Source organism: Haplochromis burtoni, unplaced genomic scaffold (genome assembly GCF_018398535.1).
Source record: "Haplochromis burtoni strain Fernald_Lab_line unplaced genomic scaffold, NCSU_Asbu1 Contig_25, whole genome shotgun sequence".
Classification (NCBI taxonomy): Eukaryota; Metazoa; Chordata; class Actinopteri; order Cichliformes; family Cichlidae; genus Haplochromis; species Haplochromis burtoni.
The window spans coordinates 3254400-3274936 of NW_024582386.1; the positions used below are offsets into that span (position 1 = coordinate 3254400).

Consider the following 20537-nt stretch of genomic DNA (forward strand, 5'->3'; position numbering starts at 1 on the left):
TGTGTGTGTGTGTGAAAGAGAGAAGAGAGAGCAAGAGAGAGAGAGTGTACATAAAGTGGAGACATGGCTCACACAGCTCTACTTTTTTTTTTTTTTTTTTTTGGCTTCAGACATCCACACAATAGTAAACCAGGTCCTCGAGCACCCAGCTGGCTGGATTCGGTCCATGACACTCAACTGTGTGTGTAAGTGGTTCAGTGGTCAAAGGGCTCCCCAGACTAAAAAACAAAAAACTAGATCATTTATTTAGAAGATAAGAAGAATGAATGCATGTTTCTATCCCCTACTGTTAATTGCATTTTGATACCTCGCTGTGTGCCCTTTCAGCAGAAGAGGGCTCAGTGATGACTCAGTTAAAGGAGCACCTGCCAAACCTCCAACAAGCAAAAACAATGCAGAAAAATATGGTATTTACTTTGTGCATAAATTCATGAGAGCTCTCCTGATTGGTCGAAACATACCTAGAGTTTTAATGTGGAAGTTTCTGTCACTGTTTAAGTAAAAAATCCTTTTCCCTGTCAGACCTGTGGAACTATATTTAGTAGGATTAGAGAACATTTTCCACGTCAATATAACAAGATTTTTGGTTTTTTTGAGATTCTGACATTTTCACTTGGGTTACATTTTACATGCAAATTGAAAATACAAATTCAAAGTATTTTCAGCATGGTATCCTAACAAAAACTCGGAATTTTAAGCACTTGGATGACGCCTCAGGGATATATTTTTAAAAGAGTAGCCTACACTGGACCGACTTACCCTTTAACTGAACTATGAAAGCTAATCGTGACTGCAATGGCTAATGATGCTGTTGAATATACATGTACTGGCATGTAAATTACGGCAGACTTGGAAAATCACCTACTTATCCAGTAATGACTAAAGGACTTTAGAAAGGAGTTTTAGGGGCTACCTCGCTTCAAGTGAAAATCCTTTAATGCCACAGACACTAAAGAAAACACTTCTGACCGGAAACTGCGTTTTCCAACCTGTTTAGGGCACACAGATGCTGGCTGCTGCCCAGTCGCCCCCACCTCCTCCTCCTGCTCCCCTCCTCAGCAGCGCTTCAGTCCCGCCCATCGCCACCTGGCTCTGCTGCGCACCGCCGACTGGAGGCAGAGTGTCGCTACTCCTCTTCCCCACGCCAACGGAGAAGCAGAACACAAGGAGCCCGAGTCCGAGGGTGTGTGGATGATTTTTTTTCTCACATATAAAAACTGATTTTTTTTTCCGGAATCGAAACTGACGCTTAAGGGATTTCGGAGGAAAGTAAGAAGACGGGTTTAAAAAAAAGAAGAAGAAGAAGAACTCAGACAGGGTGCCCCTGCGCAGTACAGCATCCTCCCTCTGCATCTGTTTCTCATCTCTCCTCCTTTGCCTCTGCGCTTTTTACAAGATTCCCGATTCTCCCACACTGCATATCCCCAGTGACTGATCACTTATTGCAAGCCGAGAGGTGCCCTTTTTCTTTCTTTTGTCGGAGTTTGAACCACATTTCTGAGCTGCTGGGAGTATACCACCAGAGCCCCTGAAAGCTGGCTGGACTGTAGTTTTCGTCTTCCCGATACAGGCGGATCATCGAGGGGACCTTGCGCGGAGTCAAAAGGACTGGAAATTATTTAGCCCTCTCACATCGACGTGCCGCATGGTGGGAATTTCTGCCTCTTTTCAGTGTAAGTGTTCTCTCTATTAATAATAATGTTAATATTTCCCAATTCACGCCTTATTGGAGTGTTTTGTGACTTCGTATGCACACGTGTGCGCCCGAATTACGAAATATATCACAAAATACTCAACACACCTAACTGAGATTTTGTTTTATTTCTACTTTGATATATATTTATATATTAATGTAAATTAAGCAGACTGCGCTGCAGTCCAACCCCCCCTAAAATTATAATACAATAAATACATAATCGCCAGGGAGTGCATTTCTTTTTTGTTAGAGAAATATGTTTTTATTGTCCGAGATTATGTGCAGATCTGTTTCACATAGAAACGGTGCGTTTGTTTTGTGCATAATCGTGTTTCATTCTAATGGGAGAGAAAGACCGAGCAATCAGCGCTGATGTGTCTCACATTACATTTATCGCTCAAAAAATTAGAGAAAGTGAAAATACTCCGGCTATTGCCTGCTAATTATCTAGAAATGTAATTAATGAAGACAGTTGGCTTTCTAGTTTGTTTAACCAGCATGCTGCTGTCTTAATAAAAAAAACAGCTCCCAGTTCAAGAGCTTGTGCCCAAGATGCGCAGCTGTTCTGGGGCAACAGGCAACTTAAGTTTACGGACCAAGTCTCGTCATCACCTTCGTTTCAGGTGGAGCAATCTTCACATTAAGTGGTGATCTTCGAAAGACAGTTTAAAAAAAATAAAAAGTCACAATTTTTATTATTCTCACTGCAGAAACGGAGACAAATATTACAAATATTTCCTGCAAGTAGTCAACAATAATCCTACTACTGACTACTTTATGTTTTTTTGGGGGGGAGGGGGGGTTGTTTGTTTTACTTTTGCGTGAGGATTTTGAACTCAGCCTGAGCCTCTCAGTTCTGTTCAGTGTAGAGCTGCTTCTTCTAATCTTTGCCTGGGAGTCCTAGAAAGCATTTCTAGAGACTTTGCATTTCAGACTTTGAATTTGAAGTACAAAAAGAAAAAAGAGAAAAAAGGAAACATCATCCGGAGCGCTGACACAACTCTCAAACGCATCTTCTCAAACCCATGTGAAGTTTCCTTCTCCACCCGCTGCGACTTTGTCATCATCACATAACCGAAAATCTCCAAAAACGGAAAACGGATTCCTTTTCCCCCCCCTTTCTTTTAATGGAGTGGCATAGGGTTGAAATTAAAGGCTTTGGGCTATATTTACTCCAGTGGGAATCTTTTCCCCCGACTGGGAAAAGAACAGACATGCGGGTTAGGGAGGGAGGCTGCTATGGCACAACATGCTGTCGATGCCCGACTGTTCTCACGGCTCAGATTAGAGAGAGAGGAAAATATCTTCTGGAAAACCATAGGGCTTTGGACATTTTTTAGGCATACCAAATGCTCCCCACACAGCATCGTACACATTTGTAGACGTCCAAGAGAGCTCTTGTTAAGTCCTGTCAAAGGCATGAAACAGAGCAGAGGTGGCTTTAGATGAGCTAAATAAGGGCGACCGGGTACAGAATGAGCAAGAGGCACTGATATATACTGATCAACAAGAAAACAAAGTATAGCAGCAGTTTAAAAATGCTCCTCTCAAAGAGATATTTTATTGGGATATCATGATGCAGGTGTATCCTGTGTCTGTGAGTCTTTTAAGTCATTGAAATGAAGATTCAGGATTATTTTTCATTCTGTCTTTCTTTCTTTTAAATCCCTGCTTAGTCTAATAATTTACTGCAGTGGCGATGCCAGGTGATGTGGTTGTTCTGGCTGTCATTTATTATGCCATCAGTTGTTTGTTTCCCATCCTTTTAACACTGGGACTTCCATTATAGTAGTGACTTGACTGAAAAGACCATTACCTGGAGTGTGTGTGTTTACAGAGATAAAGAGGGGGGGGGGGGGGGGGGGGGGGGTAATGAAAGGTAAACAAAGCTGCTGATGAGGGGAGAGTAAATGATAAGTGCTGTTTGCAGGTTATCTCTGCGTTTGTGTGTGCGCGCACGTGATTGGACATGTGTGAGTGCGTGCTGCATGTGTGTGCACTGTATAAACAGGCTTGTATTAACGATAGCTGCTAAGTCTCTGCGGTCCATGCTCCCCAGCATTGCACTTCCAGGGGCCATCTGCCCAGCCACCAGCCTGCCTCACACCTGTTCTCCCTCCTCCTCCTTCCTTCCTTCCTCCTCCTCCTTCTCCTCCTCCCAGCTCTTAGGCTATAGGGTCAAATGCATCAGACCGCTGCTCACACACATGGACGGCCTTGCAAAAAATGATGGCAGCCATTTTATTCTCGCCTTCACACACAGCCAGAGAATCACACGTAGACGTACCTCTGGTTGGCAGATTGAACAAGTGATGCTGAGAAAGGCTGTGTGTGTCACATGCACACTTTCACAATGTGGCATAGATATCGTACACACACACACACATATGCACACACACTCTTTGGTTTCACTCACACACTCTTTGGTTTCACTGTTTCCCCTGTTTTTTCATGTTAAGCGCTGGTAATAGCTTCCTAGCAATTTATACTGCATAGTTAAATCACAGCAACAAACAATGAAGTACTGCTTTTAGAAAGAGAGAGAGAGATTTTTTTCATGTCTCGCACAGAGTTACACTGAGACTCCAGTGCTGCGATGTAGTTACAAAGCACTTCTTTTAAGTGTGTCACACAGACGTTTGGATGCAGTCCAGGTTTGCTATACGGTGAATAAGTGATGATGACTCAACACAGTTCATATGCTGACTGTCTCAGGTTTAATACAATCCACTTCAAAAGCAGCGCAACCCGGATCACCTGTAATTTTTTCGGCATTCTCAATTGGCTCTATCAGAGCCAGATTCTAGTATACAGAACTTAACACAAGCTCCCTCGTTTGTATACAGCCTACAGTATATGCTCTAAATTATGTATGCTCTCAAAGATTTTTGGTTGTTTGTTTATTGTATAATTCAGTGCTTAGAATAAGTGGGCTTTCCTGGCGCTACTACTACTTGGGATTTTCACATAACTGCTGTGTCAATCTAGAAGGTCTGTTCTTATCTAACTCCACGAACAACATAAAAACTTTACAGTATTCTTCATTCTTTTCACTGGGTTTTGGTGCACATTTACCACAGCTGCCGTTACTGCAGAAATGTGTATAAAGATCGAGATGGTGGAGCCTTGGACACAGATTGGAACTGAAGCAATGCAGTCAGGGGGCAACTATCAGCTGCCGAACCGGATACTAAAATCAGTGTTGCATGCACTCCTTTAAGATGTATAGATCTCTTCTGATTATTCAGAGCTGTCTGTTATCAAGTCCCAGAGTGAATTATAGTGTGCGTGCACGTGCATGGGCATGCACATACGCTTGAATGCTTTTGGAGATCGATAACCCCATTGATGGTTATCAGTGAGAGGGCAGTTCTCCTCACTGCTTATTGAATTTCATCGCCCATGAAAGAGCAGCGGTGGTATAAAAAGGACTTGCAGGTAGGTGTGTTTGTGTGTGTGTGCGTGTGTGTCCGTTTGCATTGTATACGTGGCGCTTGTGTGTCCACACTCTCTTGTGCTTACAGAAGCAAGAGGTCTTTGTTTTATTGTAGCTGTGAGATGGCCTTTACAGGGTCTGATTTAATGTCAAAGTGAACGGTGAGCGCCACAAACTGATTTTATTGGCCTTGTTCGTGTTTTTACTCTGGATAACATAAGACTTATAGGTCAAGTGAAGAAGAGGCCGACAGGGAAGGGCCTCACAGTTCATAATTTTTCATGGAGGATTTTTACCTTTCTAGCATTTTTTTTATTATTATTTTAACTTACTTTTTCACTTAGCCAGAACTGATAATAGATTGGTTCCAGAGCAAATCTAAAAGCAGCCGTGTCATGGGAGATGTAGTTTTTTCATATGTTTAGGGTAAATGGTTAGCTGTATCTATTGCACTCAGGTTTCTGGGGCTTAAAGTACACACTCAAAATAGACACATCCAGGACAATATAAACCCACACACTGTCACACATGCAGAGCGCTTCCTCAGTCCTCTGTATACAGATGCGGATTGAGTTGCTAATTAACTCTACTTTCTCTAACTGTATCGCTCACAGACAGACCTCCACACAAACAAATGCACACATATAGAACCTCTCTCTTAGGCTTCTTGTCATGATGTCTGTCCCCTTGCTCTCGCTCCCTCTCCCTTGCTCTCTCTCTCTCTTTCTCTTCCACTGTTTATTTTCCTGCCTCCATCTGGAGTCGGCTGATATTGTAATCGCCCTAATGCACATTGCCTTCCCTTCTCTCTCTCACTCTCTCTCTCTCAGTCACACACACACACACACACACACACACACACACTCACACACACACACACCACACACAACACACACACACACACACACACACACACACACAGACACGCACACACACACACTTACTCACATTACGTCCATCCCTGACAAGCCATTTTCTTATTTGATAAGCAATGGTGTGATTGTGTGTGTGTGTGTGTGTGTGTGTGTGTGTGTGTGTGTGTGTGGTGTGTGTGTGTGTGTGTGTGTGTGTGTGTGTGTGTGTGTGTGTGTGTGTGTGTGTGTGTGCGTGCAGGTGTCTATACAGTATGTCCAATGAATACAAAAGGACATACCCACGACTGTGTTTCCCCCTACACTCTGCTAAAGGTAATGATATTGAATAGGCGCTTCTTAGTGATGTGGAGCAGCGATAAAGTGGCCAAGTGAAGATGTTACCCTTTATCTCTCACCTTCTCAATATTCACCTGTCGCCCAATTTACATTTAAAGATTAAACAGAGGACCTGGTGGGCTGGGGGTGGTTTATGTCTTCTGTAAAGATTCATCTGAAAAGGAACAGAGTGTACTGTATGTAAGAGAGTCTGAACTGCCATCTCTAAGCTTTTCTTCATGATTCAGCAGAGGTTTGAGATGCTATTCGGTGGGAATGTCTACAAGCACAAACAGACACACACACTCACACACACACACACACACAAACGCTCGCACAAATCCCGAGGACACACAGAGAGGTTTGATTGATGGGAAGTATGAGCTGTGAAGCTGTGCGATTAGGAGCCTTTTTTCTCCCCAGTTCACGAGAGGACAATTGCTGAAGAATGGACCAGTTTGCTTTGCTACCAGTCCATAAAACCTGACCATAAAAGTCGTTTTTGTGTGTGTGTGTGTGTGTGTGTGTGTGTGTGTGTGTGTGTGTATTAGAGAAAAGAGAGAGAGAGGCGGTGGAGTGGGCCCAGACAGACAGCGCTTAAAACAAACAAACAGGCAGGCAGAAAATCAGACAAATTGACAAAGAGAGACACAAAGAAAGAGGAAGTAGATAACAAAGAGAGTGAGAAACATCATCTCACCCCTGTCACGCTTTAGTGGTTTTTATCACCTAAACTGAGGTTGCTTCCTCTGTAAAAACTTCACATTGTTAACGCTGACCTAAATGAACCCGTGAGAATAATTCTCTCTTTTTTCCTTTTCTTTTTTTGTTTTACGAAAAAGGACTTATGTAATTTACGATCACCACCTCGGCTTATCAGCTTGGATATTTGATTTACAGCTCGGTTCACTCTCATTAATTTTGATGCATGGATTTGGACAGTACATTTTATGAAAAGGGCAGCCGCTAGATTGGAGCCCTGGCTTGGTAAAAAGGAGTGTAATTAAGATCAGCAGACAGGGAGAGAGAGAGAAAGAGAGAAGTGTAGATCAATAGATGCAGACAGTGGACCCTCTGTTTTTTTCCCTCCGAGTATTGACGTGCTCAGTCAATTACATCTAGAGAGTAGAAGAGAGAAGAAGAGATGGGGATGTGGGAGGCTGTGTGTTCAAAAATGCATGTTAGCAGACAGGAGCGTGCGCGTTATATATTGCGGTGGTCTACTCTGGTATTTGTATACAAGCGGAGGTTCAAACAGCTAGCACCAATCTACACTGTGTTTCTTTAATATTCATAATGAAATAGAATCGGCACCGGCAGAGCAATCACGTGCACGGCTGTTTTTTTGGACGTCCAGTCGCTGCCAGCCTTTTATGTCCCATGGGCAGACACAACTAAATCATTGTTTCCTCCCCTTGCTGGTTAAAATCACACCACTGCAGCCAAATAATGAGGCCCTTTTCTTTTGTGCTTGAATTTGACTTGCATGATGGGGATTGTAGGAAGAGAGGGTTTCCAGCTGTTGTCAGTTAGTGTCACAGACAAACAGGGAGATGGGACAATGGGACGACGGCCGGTCGCTCCATCTGATTGTCTTGTTGTCAAACCAACAGCAGGTGCCTCAAATGATAAACGCAGAGTGTCAATTATTTCAAGGGAGGGCCATTTTAGAAATTGGTTCAAAGAGAAAGAGGGAGAGTGGCAGAAGGGACAGTGGGGGTAACATAAAAAAATGGAAGGAGCTGGTCCATTTTCTCCAAATGGGGCCAAGTAAAAAACCCCATTTTGTTTAACTTCTAGTGCATCCCGTCCATCCTGTCCATAAAATTTCAGTCCCTATACATGACCGCTCACTGCAGTCTAACCTTAAATGGCCCGAATCATTGCTTCATTGCTAGCTGCCGTGCTAAATGTTTGTTTGAACAGAAACAGAACAAAACCACAGTCGGTTTTATCTTAAAAAAATTAAAAAAAAGTATATTTAACGGCAGTTGTATCCACCCAAAAATTGAGAATTATACTTACAGGCTTCGACCTCACTGCTGTTTCTCTCAAAAGGGATAAAAAGTCTCTGAAAATGGAGAAAGCTCTCGCAGTTCAGTCAGACTGGGAGATTAGTTGTAAGGCTGTAGCTGTGTATCGATGAACAGATAGAGATCTGTAGAGCTCCCTCTCCTCACAAGTGTCCATGTGAATGTGTGTGTGTTTTTATATCTGCCTACAGTATAAAAACATATATCTTTTTGTCTGGCTTGCTCGCTGTCTGTAGTGTCATCTGATATACATCCATGACCCCAGCTGCTCTTATGGATTTGCGATTGACAGCCCTTTAATCAAGGCATCTGTTCCTCCCCTCTGTCGTACTCTAACCATATGGACGTGCCATCCTCAGCTGCGCATTTCATACTAGCAATAGACGATGGGTCTCCATGGTAACCGAACTCCGCTTTTAGAAATGGGATATGAATAATATGTTTTTGGGCCTCACATGTGCAGGGATGTACACACATGCGTCTATATTGCAATGTACCTTGACATTTATAGTGTTTCATATCGAGTTAGTCTGCATGATTGTGGACCCCATCCCGCGGCACTCTCTGAAGTTTTATGGCTCCAACAGTGTGCAGACGTGTTTGCCTTCTCTACATGATAGAGCCATTTGTGGAAGAATCCAAGCTTCTTTTTTTTTTTCCAAGACCTAAACAGCTCCAGATTGCGGCAAAACTTTTTAGTCCTGGTAACACTGAGAGCAGCACAGCACAGGAGGGAGAAAGGCTCTCACGGAGCAATGAAAATCCAAGATAGAGGGAGAGCATAAATCCATCTCCTTTTGTAAGGTACCTTTTTTTTTTTTTTTTGCAGATGTTTCAAGATGTTTGGCTCAAGTGTTGGTAATTTTTTGCCCATCTGTCTTCTCTCCTCCCCCTATGTCTCTTTATCAACATCTGGTTTTCGGTGAGGCAGGGAAACAAGTATCCTTTATAAGCCAAGGGTTCCCAGTTCCCCCTCTGCTTGTGCTATTAACTTAACCTCAACTACTGCTCTCTCTCTCTGTGCACACATATTCACATATGCTAACCATTAGAAAGTCATACCATTCAGAAAATGTAATAACTTTCAGTTAGAGGCGGAGATAAAGTATTTTAGCTTTTTTTTTTTTTGTTCGCTCTTCACTTTTTCCATAGCTGCAAAGAATTCGAGGCTCTGGGTTTTTTTATGCCTCCCCTGAGGGAGGACAAATTACTGCCTAGATGTTAGTTTGAGGATGCTTTAGTGAGTGGAAAGCCCCTTCCCCTTAAGCATTTGGGTTGCACCCCTGGGTCTCCATCTGCACCTCTTCTACGCATTTATGAGTGACGAGCATAAAGCTGCTACTCAGGGTGATAGCATCAGAGATGCACTGCATCGTTTCACTTTGTAGGAATTTTATTTGAGCATGGATGCACACAAACATTTTGCCAGACACTTTAGCAGTGCAACAAAAGTACGATCTTAATTTCCTGTTTCCTCTTTGGCAGCATTAAATTGTCCACATAATAATTCACAGCTGTGCAGGGATTATGTACTGGAGTGCAGCTGCAACTTTATGTTTGCTAATGTAGCTATCTCACACATAGGACTGAACTACACATATGTAAAAAAAAAATTAAAAATACACAGGTGTGCGCTTGCTAAATTGGTCTCTCATAAACTCAGACAGTGAGTGGCTGAATATGCAAACAAAGACAAAGCTCAGCACCATATGGCAGGGTTGTCAATCTAAAGTGAAGGCATGCAGAGCTCTCTTTGTGTTTGTTAGGTGGTCTACAAGTTTCTTGGTGTGCGTTTGATGTGATGAGTGATATTTTTAGCGTTATGTGGCATGCCATATTAACAGGCAGCCAGACACGCACACACACACAAACACATTCGTTCGCTGCCATTCCTCGTCAGAATGAACACAACATACACGCACCATCCTTTCCCACCACATACCCTTGTCCTATTTCTCGTCATTTAGTCACTTAACAAAAGCATGCTGAGCTCATTGTTACTGCCAATTATGTTCTATTAAATCAGTGTTGTTCTTGTAACACAACACCGTCTCATAAAATTTCATGAAGTGAACATTTATACTAAAATACGGCATCAAATGCATTTTAAGACCACAGCATGCAACATTTTTACCACTTCGTCAAAATGAAAGGCGTCTCAAACTGTTAAGAAAGTAGAGCTTTGGTTATTGCCAGCCATATGTAACAAAAGAGTGTAGACAATGAAGACAAGCAACCAAGTAGGGGAGTTAAAAACTACGCGCAGCAGAACCGGAGACAATCTGCATCTGTTTCTATATTTCGATAAAACACGACTCTTTGTATTTGCCACTTTGCCCCAGGCTACATGATGCAGCGACACAAAAGCATGTACACACACATGACAGATGCCCCGAACTGCTAAAGACGCTAATGCATTAGTCGTGCACCGCCCCGGGCTTTTGCCTGGCAGGGCAATGACAAGCCCAAGTCACCAGCTGATCAAGGGTAAGGGACACACGCAGCACACATGTACGTTCATCCTGATCCCATCATAAAAAAAGGATTACATTTCTACCTAAATGTAGCCAACATGTTTTAATAATTCAGTGCAACTCCTTAACACTTATTTCGTTGCTTTCTGTCTTTGACGATCTGTTCTGTATTTGATACTTGATATGGTGTTAATTTAAGTGGTTTTGATTCGAATGAACGAAGATGTTCACAGTCTGTCTGATCCAACCAACGTGTAACAAAACATAATAATAGTGTGTTGAAATGATTTTTGATCCTGGTTTTGGTTGCTTTTGTGTCTTGCAGACATCTGTTTGCTTGGCGCACTGAGTGTTTGTGTTTGTGTGTGTGTGTTTGCCTGTATGTGTGTGTTATTTGGGTCGGGTAGTATCTTCATGGGGAATTGATTGCAAAGGATTAGAGTGTGATTACAAAAGGGGTGGGGAGCAGAAGCAGATACTGGGGTGCGAGAAAGGTGAACGGTGACAAGTGCAGCAAGGTGAAATGGGGAGAGGCAGTAGGGGAAAAATTAGATATCCATCATTTGAGGATGTAAGGTGCAGACAGTGGAAGTGTCTTTTCTAGAATAAAAATATCTACTATTTTGCTCTCTTTTGTCTAACATAGAGACAGATATATTCAAGAAATAATTATTTGAGATGAAATATTCAAAACACAGGGGCTTGGCTAATTATTGTAGACTAAATACATTTGTTTAGGGCACATTTCATCAGATTTGAGATGTCAGCTGTGTTTTAGATTTTTAAAGAACACATTATTAGATGGGGAGAGTGAGGTTTTTGTGTTTGCAGATCTGATGTCACCTTGTTTGCCTGTGCCAGCTCGAGAACAAGAGTCTGAAAACAGAAAGTGGGAAACAGAGATGAGCTAGTAGGACATAGCCGTGAGTTACTTTAAACTGCTAAAGGGCCAAAGCCAGAAGCCACAGAGTCAAGCAACCGTGAGAGACGGAGGCAGTGACAGACAAAGGACAGAGAGAAATGACTCATATACAATGTTGAATAACATTTATGAGTTTCAAATTGCTTAGCTCGGATACAAGCTTCTGCTTTTAGACCTTGAGCTGCTGTCTCGTTTTTTTCTTCTTCCTCTTTTAGACAGCCAGTAATGCTAAACTGCATTTGGGGAAAAATAACACATGAAATCATTCAAGCTATATTTAACCAGCCCCTGTCAAGGAGTTCACACAGCAAGCGTTTACCACAACTGCATGTGAGCACCATTATATACTACACACATATATATATCTGCCCTACTGTAATTGAGAATTATAGTACAAGGGGGGATTGTGAGGTTAGGCGAAAATACTGCATGGTATGTGGATGTGGATGGAAGCTTGTAAAATGTGACATTCCCTGCAGCTAAGAGTACTTAGCTGAGACTGCTTTATTTCACGATAAAGAATAGTTGGTTGTGTGTGCGTGTTTTTTTGTATATAACAAGAACAAAGACAAAACTGCTCTTGTGTGTGTGTGCGTGTATGCTTCATGAGGAAAGCAATTTTGAATTTATTGCTTCGTCTCATTTGAAATGTGTGCTTTCATTCCCGCGCGGCAAATTAAATCAGAATCTGGAATATGAATATGACAGTGTAAGAAAATTCATGAATCCACCAATACCATAAAATAGCCCCTGTACTAAAGGAAAATTGATATGGTATTAATTTCCCCATGAAAGGATACACTGGTGTATACGTGACACACAGACCTGAAACAGAAGCGATCTATTTCCTTTCATCACATATCACACGGGTAATGCATGCGCGGCACAGACGGATTTAGAAGCAGAAATACGTGTAGGTTATACATTCGTGTAACGGCGTGTGACGTCGACATCCCTCTACCCCTTAAAAACCATCAATTCAGATGACGCTGAGAGGTTTAGATTTAGGACAGTCTGTCTTTGTCTCTATCTCTCTCTAGTGTCTGAGAACAGAAGTTATGGCACACTTGTGCAAGAGGAAGCAGCAAGGACACCGTATTTTATTTTGCCAGCCAAGCCCAGTGACTCTAGTTCACAAGTTGCAAAGGAAAAAAAAAAAAAGATTTCATACTTATTTTCAAATTTTTTTTCAATTCAGCTTTAGCAAAATTGCTTTTGGTGTCTGTAATCATTATTGGCAATAAAGCAGCCCCTCCTAAGCACGACTTCCAAAGCCAGAGTCGGCTTTCTGTGCAAAAATATATTCAGCATATTTTTTTTAAGTTTAGCAGCAGCTGTATCTATCCTGCATTCCTGGCCTGTTTCTTTTTTCTCTGTTTCCTTTTTGGTTCCTGCCATTGTCTCTTTATTCTTCAGTCTTCTTTCTTCTGTCACTCCGGTGATGACAGCTACCTATGAAATGCTAAAAAAACACTTTAGTACAATCTTTCTTTTTCTTTTCACCGCACGTGTATATATGTGTGTGCGCGTGTCCTTTGACAGTTGAGAGAGCATATCTGCTCCACTTGTTGTCATGGAAACAGTGGGCGCCATGTGCATGTGTCTGTGTTTTATTGAAGAGCACCCCCACCCCACCACCTCTAGCCCCCCTCCCAAAACAGAACTGGGAGCAGGTTCACATCACGACCTGCTTCTCACTCTTATGTAATTTACTTCTTCCAGTTTGTCCCCAGGGTTAATTCCCATCATTAGGTTCAGAGACCAATGCTCCTCTGGACTGACTCACTGTTTGGGGCTCCAGGCAGTTTAAGAAAGCCAGATAGGACACGTCACTTGCCAGGGTGGGTGCCAGGTCCAAAAGCCACTGATCCCATCGCCATTCTCCAATCCTGCTTCCCTCTTATATCAACCACTCCCCCATGCACCTTGCATCCCACTGTTGCTGTCCCAGCATTAATTACCTGTAAACAAGCTTTAACTTCCTTAGAGAGAAGAGCAGCAGTGTGTGTGTGTGTGTGTGTGTGCGCACGTGCGCGCGTTTGTGTTATTTTTGTATGGGAGCAAGGCATTTATCTGAACAGCTCTACTTTCTTTCACACAGACACAAACATTGTCCCCTTTACACACATCCTGACCCCAACCAACCATCCCCACCCTTTCCCTTGCTGCTTGGGTTTGCATCCTTAAGGCTTACACACACACACACACACACACACACACACACACACACACACACACACACACACACACACACACACACACACAACCACCTCCTCTTCTCCCTCCCAGGTTTCTTCTGGTTCCTGACCAGCAGGGCTATCTCTGGATGGCCGGAGGTTCCTCTCATTCTGCTGGCCCATTGTATGGCGAGCTGGGCTGGGCTCTGGGCCCCAGAGGCCGGGAGGGGAGCCAGGAATGGCCTGGTTCCTGTTTCTGTACTAGTTAAAGGAACTGTGGCACCATTTCCATTAGTCCCACATAACGGCTATGAAGCTGATTTTAGGGCTATTTTTGTAGAAACAGTCACATCCATGCAAGTTGTTTTCCTCGTTTTGGGGGAACTGTGGCTTTGATAAGGGGAATTGGGTAGCTTAATTGGATGCCTTGGGTGTTAAAATGACTTAATAACACAATTTGTTCCACAGCTGTTGCAGGACAAATCTGTGTTTTACATGTGCAAAATGCAGCCCCCAAAATGGATGGTTTTCCTCTTGAGCAGGATTTAGTGGGAGAGACCCAAATTGGCAGCGATGATATATAAATCTCGCGCTGGCAGATATTTTTTTTGTTTTTAAAAAGACACCACATTTGAAATATTTCTTTATGATTTATTTTGTTTGTTTTGCATAATTAAATCAGCAAACCTCTAAACCGATGCCTTAAAAATTTGAATTCTTTGCAACAATAACAGACACAGAGAGTTGTATTTTAAAGGATAATTTGTTACCTTTGGCCCGACGCTGATTTAATCAGCAATGTCTGACCTCACCAGAGGCAGTGATCCTCGAAGAAGCCTCAAAAAGTCCTTCTCCTTTCCCCACCTGTGTATGTGGCTTAGTTGACTGCACACTGTCACTACACACACTATTAATCACACACACACACAGAGGCGTGCACACACAAACATGACCATCATGCCTGGTGGCAGCTCTCACTATGAGCAGTCCTCTCTGTGCTTGGCTCACTGTGGTGTGTTGCATGGAGTGCTACACTAGCTAGTGCACTCGGTTAATTATGACTGCCAAGCCGGGCTGTCACAATGATTCACTATGGAAAGACGTAAAGGGGGAGGAAGAGGGGGAGGAGAGGGTTGGCAGGTGTACAGATGTATCGTTAGCGCCACCTAGTGATGCAGGGCGAATGAAAAGCAGCTCTTGCTGAAGAAAGACTCGAAGGAGGCTCGGTTTTGACAAACTGTTTGTCATTCTGTCTGTATTGCTATGCATTTTTCTTTCCCCTTGTTTTCTCGCTATCATCTATTCTTTTCAAGCGTCCCCTTTTTCACTTTCCTCTCCTCTTCTCTTCCCTTCCCGTCTTCTGTATTGCTCCTCAATCTTTCAGCACCCTGGCACTCCCTTTTCTTGCCTGCTTGTTTCTTATTTTTTCTCCCTGTCACCACTCCTCTTGCCGATGTCAGTTGTGGTGTCTTGTGTTCTGTTGCGACAAATCAAGTGCTCCATTCATCTCCTGTCATCCGTGCTACAGAGAACTGTAAATGTGCGCTCTCTCCCCTCCTCTGTCTCCTCTCCACTTTATCATCGCCGAGCAGATCAGATTGGAACTGGGCCAAGTCACTCAGTGGAGGATAAATAGAAGGTGGCTGGGTGTGAGGATATATAGGACTGGTGGAGGTTACCCTAGCTGGAATTAAATGCCATTGTGTTTATATGGTTTGTTTGCTATAGGTCCTTGAGACACAGTGGTAAATGCATTAAGACTGCGGATTCCTGAGCCTATGTTTGCGGTGCTCTAGAAATCAAGCATCGGTGCAAAGCAACATCAGATCAGGTGTCAGTAATCTGGAGCTATTTTGTGCCTTCAGGTGAGAAAACAAAATTGGTTTGTGCACAACCATTAACAACTCTTTCGACAGTTAAGCAAGTGGTTTGGAAACGAGCAGTCGAGATTGGAAGAATTCAGCAACCCATCCACCCACCCACCCACACACACACACACACAGGGCCGCACACATGCATGCACCCACTGAAAAAAAGTCATTTGTTCTACCTCATTAGCATGTATTGTGGTGAGCGGGCGTAACACACTGAAAGGTGAAATGGGTCCGCCATGAATAGCACACCAGTCGGCAGAGGAGAGGGGAGGAAAAGGAGGGTGGAGGAGAATGGTGGGTGTGGAGGGCGGGGTGGGTTGTGGAGGCGGTGGGGGTGGGGGGGGGGGGGGGGGGGGGGGGGGGGGGGGGGGGGGGGGGGGGGGGGGGGGGGAGTGTCCCAGATTGGCTGGGGGACCTGCCGCACACACAGGGAGCCTCTTGCTCGCCTTTTTTTCCCCGCCCCTCTGCTGATTGCACCTTTTCGACTACACTCACTTTCACTCGCTCTCTTTTTGCAGTTCGCTTGCCTTTTTCTCACTTCCATCAACACACAGGCACACAAAGGCCAAGCCCATATGTAACCTCCCTTCCTCCAGAGTTGCTGCTCAGATGCAGCCGTCGTGCTCGCGCGTGCACGCGGACGCACACATCAAATATTCTCAGAGGTAATGTGTGTCCAGGAGGCAGAGAGCAGTTGAGTGCAGCCCAGTGGAGCGCCTGTTGTGGCCAACTGCACCTCTATACAAGCTGGTCGCCTTCTTTCCTTTTCTCCGCCTTCGTGTCTCTTTTAACCACCTCCTCCTGCATCCTCTACATCAATTTTCTGGCTTCCACCTTGTCATTCGACCTTTGTTTTTCTTCAGGCGTCTCTGTATTCCTTCTTTTCTCTTCTCCTCTCAAATGGGGTGACGCGTGTATGCCGATATACGCTTAATTAAAGATATACACTCGAGTTTGTTAGATAACACTAAGTGTTCACCTTAAAGTGTGACACATTTTGGAGAGATTTCACATATCCTCTCTCTTCAGTCTGATGACTGTGGTATGACTATGTTTGATGTGCAGCATTGAAACTGTTTCTGGCGAGTTACATCAGATTGCACTAAAGCTGAGGCCATCTTTGGTCGGTTTGCGAGAGGAAGAGAACTGACGTTTGCCCTGATGTTCCCTTTCCCTTTCTTTCTGTATTATGTAGCACTGCCAGAATATCTGTTCATTTATCTTCCCATCTGTGTGTGTCTGCGTATCAGTGTGCCAGTCTGTCACTGTCTCTTTCTCTCATCCTTCTCCTCTTGATTCTCCCCCCGCAGCCACCCCACCCTCTCTCTCCCCTTCTCTCCTCTACACTTTTGACTCTTTGCCTGTGTCTCTCTCAGACTATGTGTTCCCTCTGTGTCTGGTAGAGGATCACTAATAGTCTCCACTGGGGTGTAAACTGTGTGAGGTTCTGTGTATTCTGTTGCCTGTGCAGACACACACACACACACAGGCACTCCTCACATGGAGACAGCACACAAGCAGGGGTTAGTGTGCAGGGAAGACAGAAAAGGGTGTAGCAGAATGGAGGCAGAACTGTCTAGCTTATTGGTGATGGTGTACAAACATAACCATGCATTGCTCTCTGCGACTAGCTAACTCTGTTCTCTCACGCACATATCACCCTGTGCCATTAAACATGCTGACGCTGAGTGGCCAGAAGCTGTCCCGTGGGACTTTGCTTTGTATGTGTCTGTGAGAGAAAGAGATTATTTTCTGTGTGTCTCACTCCATCAACTCCGCCATTCAAGTGCACCTCATTGACTTATCATTGAGTTGGCCCTCCAAAGCCCCATTGAGTTTACCAAGTCTTCCACAAAAAAAGTCACTTCAGTTCCTTCCAATAGAACCCCTCATCACACACACATACACACACCCTTCACCCACAAAATGATATACACAGGATGGCTCCACCCCACACAAAACAGCTTTGACGCTCCATTGAAATCTCCTTAGCGAAACGGTTTCTCCTCATCAGTATTGTGTGACTATTCAGTGCGTTAATGCGCCCGTATTAAGAAAGCCTTTTATTTGCCTGTTTTGAATTTAAGCACATATATTAACCCATATATAGAGAATGAGTCCTTATTAGCTTGCGTGGGGGAGGTGTCAGGAGGTTGCAGGAGGACACAGAAAGAAGGCTATACAGTACAGTATATGCAAGCTTACTTAAAGCCACAGTATTGACTTGTTTAATTCTTGAATGAAATAAGCCCCTGATGCTCATTCACAGACACACTCACACACAGAGGGAGTAATTTAACTCAGCACGGTTTGTATCCCAGTTTGCGGTGCTGGTGCCACTGATGTATGTGTGTCTTTATTTTATTTGTATTTTTTTTTTTTTACAAAAGTGTTCAAATGGCAGGGGATGCCATTATAACAAACTGGTCAGATTATGGGTATTACAAACATAGACCAATGCAAACAACCATCAGTGTCTGTCTGCAGGGTTTTGCAAAGCTTTTGTTGCAGTCAGCTGGATTATGCGTTTTGGCAAGCCTCTCGACAAAGTAGTTGTTTGGTTGCCTACGTCGGCTGCTGTTGTTACCTGCTTTTGTTGCAGATGAGGCCGTGAAAGTGGGCCTGATTCCAGGCAGTTTTGGGCAGAGGAGAACAGATGATTTGAAAAGAGGCTTTAGCATCCTGCAACACATATGAGATGATTTCATTGATGCTTTAAGCCGGTAAAATCTCATCAGGTAAAAAATCTGATCATGTAGCCTGACTGGTATGGGCTGGTGATAGTTAGGATGAGATGTCTTCCTGTTACTACTGCCGAAGCTAATCAGTACGAGTTCTCTGGTTGCAGCAACTGGAAGTGGGATATGAAGTTAAGCTCCCAACGGTGTATTGAATAAACTCAAATGCATTCTATCAATTCCTGTCTCTGAAATGAAACTTGAGCTTAGAGAGAGAGACTGGGTTTGCTAGTGCTTTTAGGGGCCACGTGTCTCCGGAGAGCAGGAGCAGCTATTGCTTTTGTTTATACGCTCCCATACTCACATCTTCTCTCTTTCATCTCGTCTTTGTCTCTGTCCTAATATAATTCTTTTTCTCTCCTCCCTTACTGGCATTTTTAGCAGCTCACTGAGGGAACATTAGTGCTTGTTGTCTTGCACTAACATTAAGGCGCTTTGTCTCTGATCCTCCCTGTTGTGGGCACGCACACGTTCACGCTCAGGCGGCGTGGGACATAAATGTAGCTAAAAGGAGGATCGTGAAAATCTGCTGCCATTTTTGTCCCTTACACTCTTGAACCTGAGACACGGTTTACGAGGCTGCGTGAATGCGAGCGCCTCTGTTAGTTCGCATGTGTGCAGATGCCTGCAAGCTGACAGGGAGTGAAAGCCCAGACATATGTTAATCAGATGTTGCGATGATGGCAGAGCAGAAGGAGCGAGCGAGAGAGGGAGAAAGAGCACTGGAGGGAGGAATGAGGGGTAAAAAGAAAGGAAAGGCTCTTAAAGACAGAGTGAGAGAGGGGAGAGAAATGAGAGCCAGCTGAAGAAGAAGGATGCGGAGAGAAGATTTCAGGAGTAGTCTGGAGAAAATGACAGGAAGTGCTGCAGTGATTAATTTTCTTACTGCTAAACCACTGCTGAGAATCGATTAGTTTAACTGAAGGGGCCCACACAATAAGTTTGAGGTCACTAAACAAAAGTGATTAATGTTTCCTGTAGGCACATGAGATATACATACTAACACACACAGTGCACAAGGAGGTGTTTTTTGTTTCTTTAGATTTTTAGTATGACATTGCTGCCCAATTTAAACCCAGTAGCACCATTTAATTGTTTGCCTTAAGGATCAGACAAATGAAGCTTAATGAAGGGCTGAACATTCACTATTAAAGCTGCTGAAATCATTTCTTTGTATTAAAAACTTAAAAACTATATCTTCAAGTGAGCCTCCAGATATGCAGCTTCCCTTTGCACCATGGAAAGGCTGCTAACTGTTTGTTTCTACTCTCGTGAGCTGAAAACTTTATCAGTTTTAAATTTTATAAAATTCTGATAACTTCAGTTGCCAAAAGCAATAATTCAAAGCGATAAAATTAAAAGTAAAGGGGATAAGATAGAGTTTCAGTTTTATAGGTGGGATGAGTCTTATTTAACTGACAGCGCTGACACGAGTCAGTTGCTTTATTTTGTTTGAATTCAGAAGATTCTGCACACTACCCAGCTTGATGTCTGTTCTCAGATTTCATGAATCCAGTGTCCGCTGTTCATCCTAACAACAGGGCTCTAACACCTGGTTATGATTCAGCCGTAAGCACGAGCGTCGTCGGGAGCTCCGACAGCTGTTTTTGACATAGCTCATGTATTCTGTGATGACTTTTGGGTCATGAAGGCAACTCATGAGTTGACTCATTGGACACATTTTCAACTTTGTTTGTCCTTTGTTATGTTCATGGCTATCTATTATCATATCATTTATTTGCTGGAGGTCCGTCGTTCTCTTCAAATACTGTCAACTGTTGCTAATCACCAACTAACCCTGCTGATTTTCTCCTTTGTGTTTATAGCAGTTTTCAACCAATGTTTTGGTTGAAGTAATGCCACCATTTGAAATGTGTGTGCATGATCCAGGTATAAGGAATAATAGATAGATAGATAGATAGATAGATAGATAGATAGATAGATAGATAGATAGATAGATAGATAGATAGATAGATAGATAGATAGATAGATAGATA

General features: G+C 43.4%; 1 protein-coding gene across 5 annotated transcripts in view; it reads left to right on the plus strand.

Annotated features, from left to right (window-relative positions):
- The first annotated feature begins 1077 nt into the window (after nucleotides 1–1077).
- runx1t1 (RUNX1 partner transcriptional co-repressor 1) overlaps nucleotides 1078–20537 on the plus strand; it is a 56164-nt gene continuing 36704 nt past the window's right edge. For 4 of the 5 annotated variants that reach the window (XM_014332121.2, XM_014332123.2, XM_014332122.2 and 1 more), the window contains exon 1: nucleotides 1079–1673. In XM_014332121.2, coding sequence (XP_014187607.1) covers nucleotides 1646–1673 — 28 coding nt within the window. In that variant the 5' untranslated portion in view covers nucleotides 1079–1645. Of the gene's footprint in view, nucleotides 1674–20537 lie in introns of all 5 variants that reach the window. The other variant, XM_042218932.1, reaches the window with a different exon arrangement.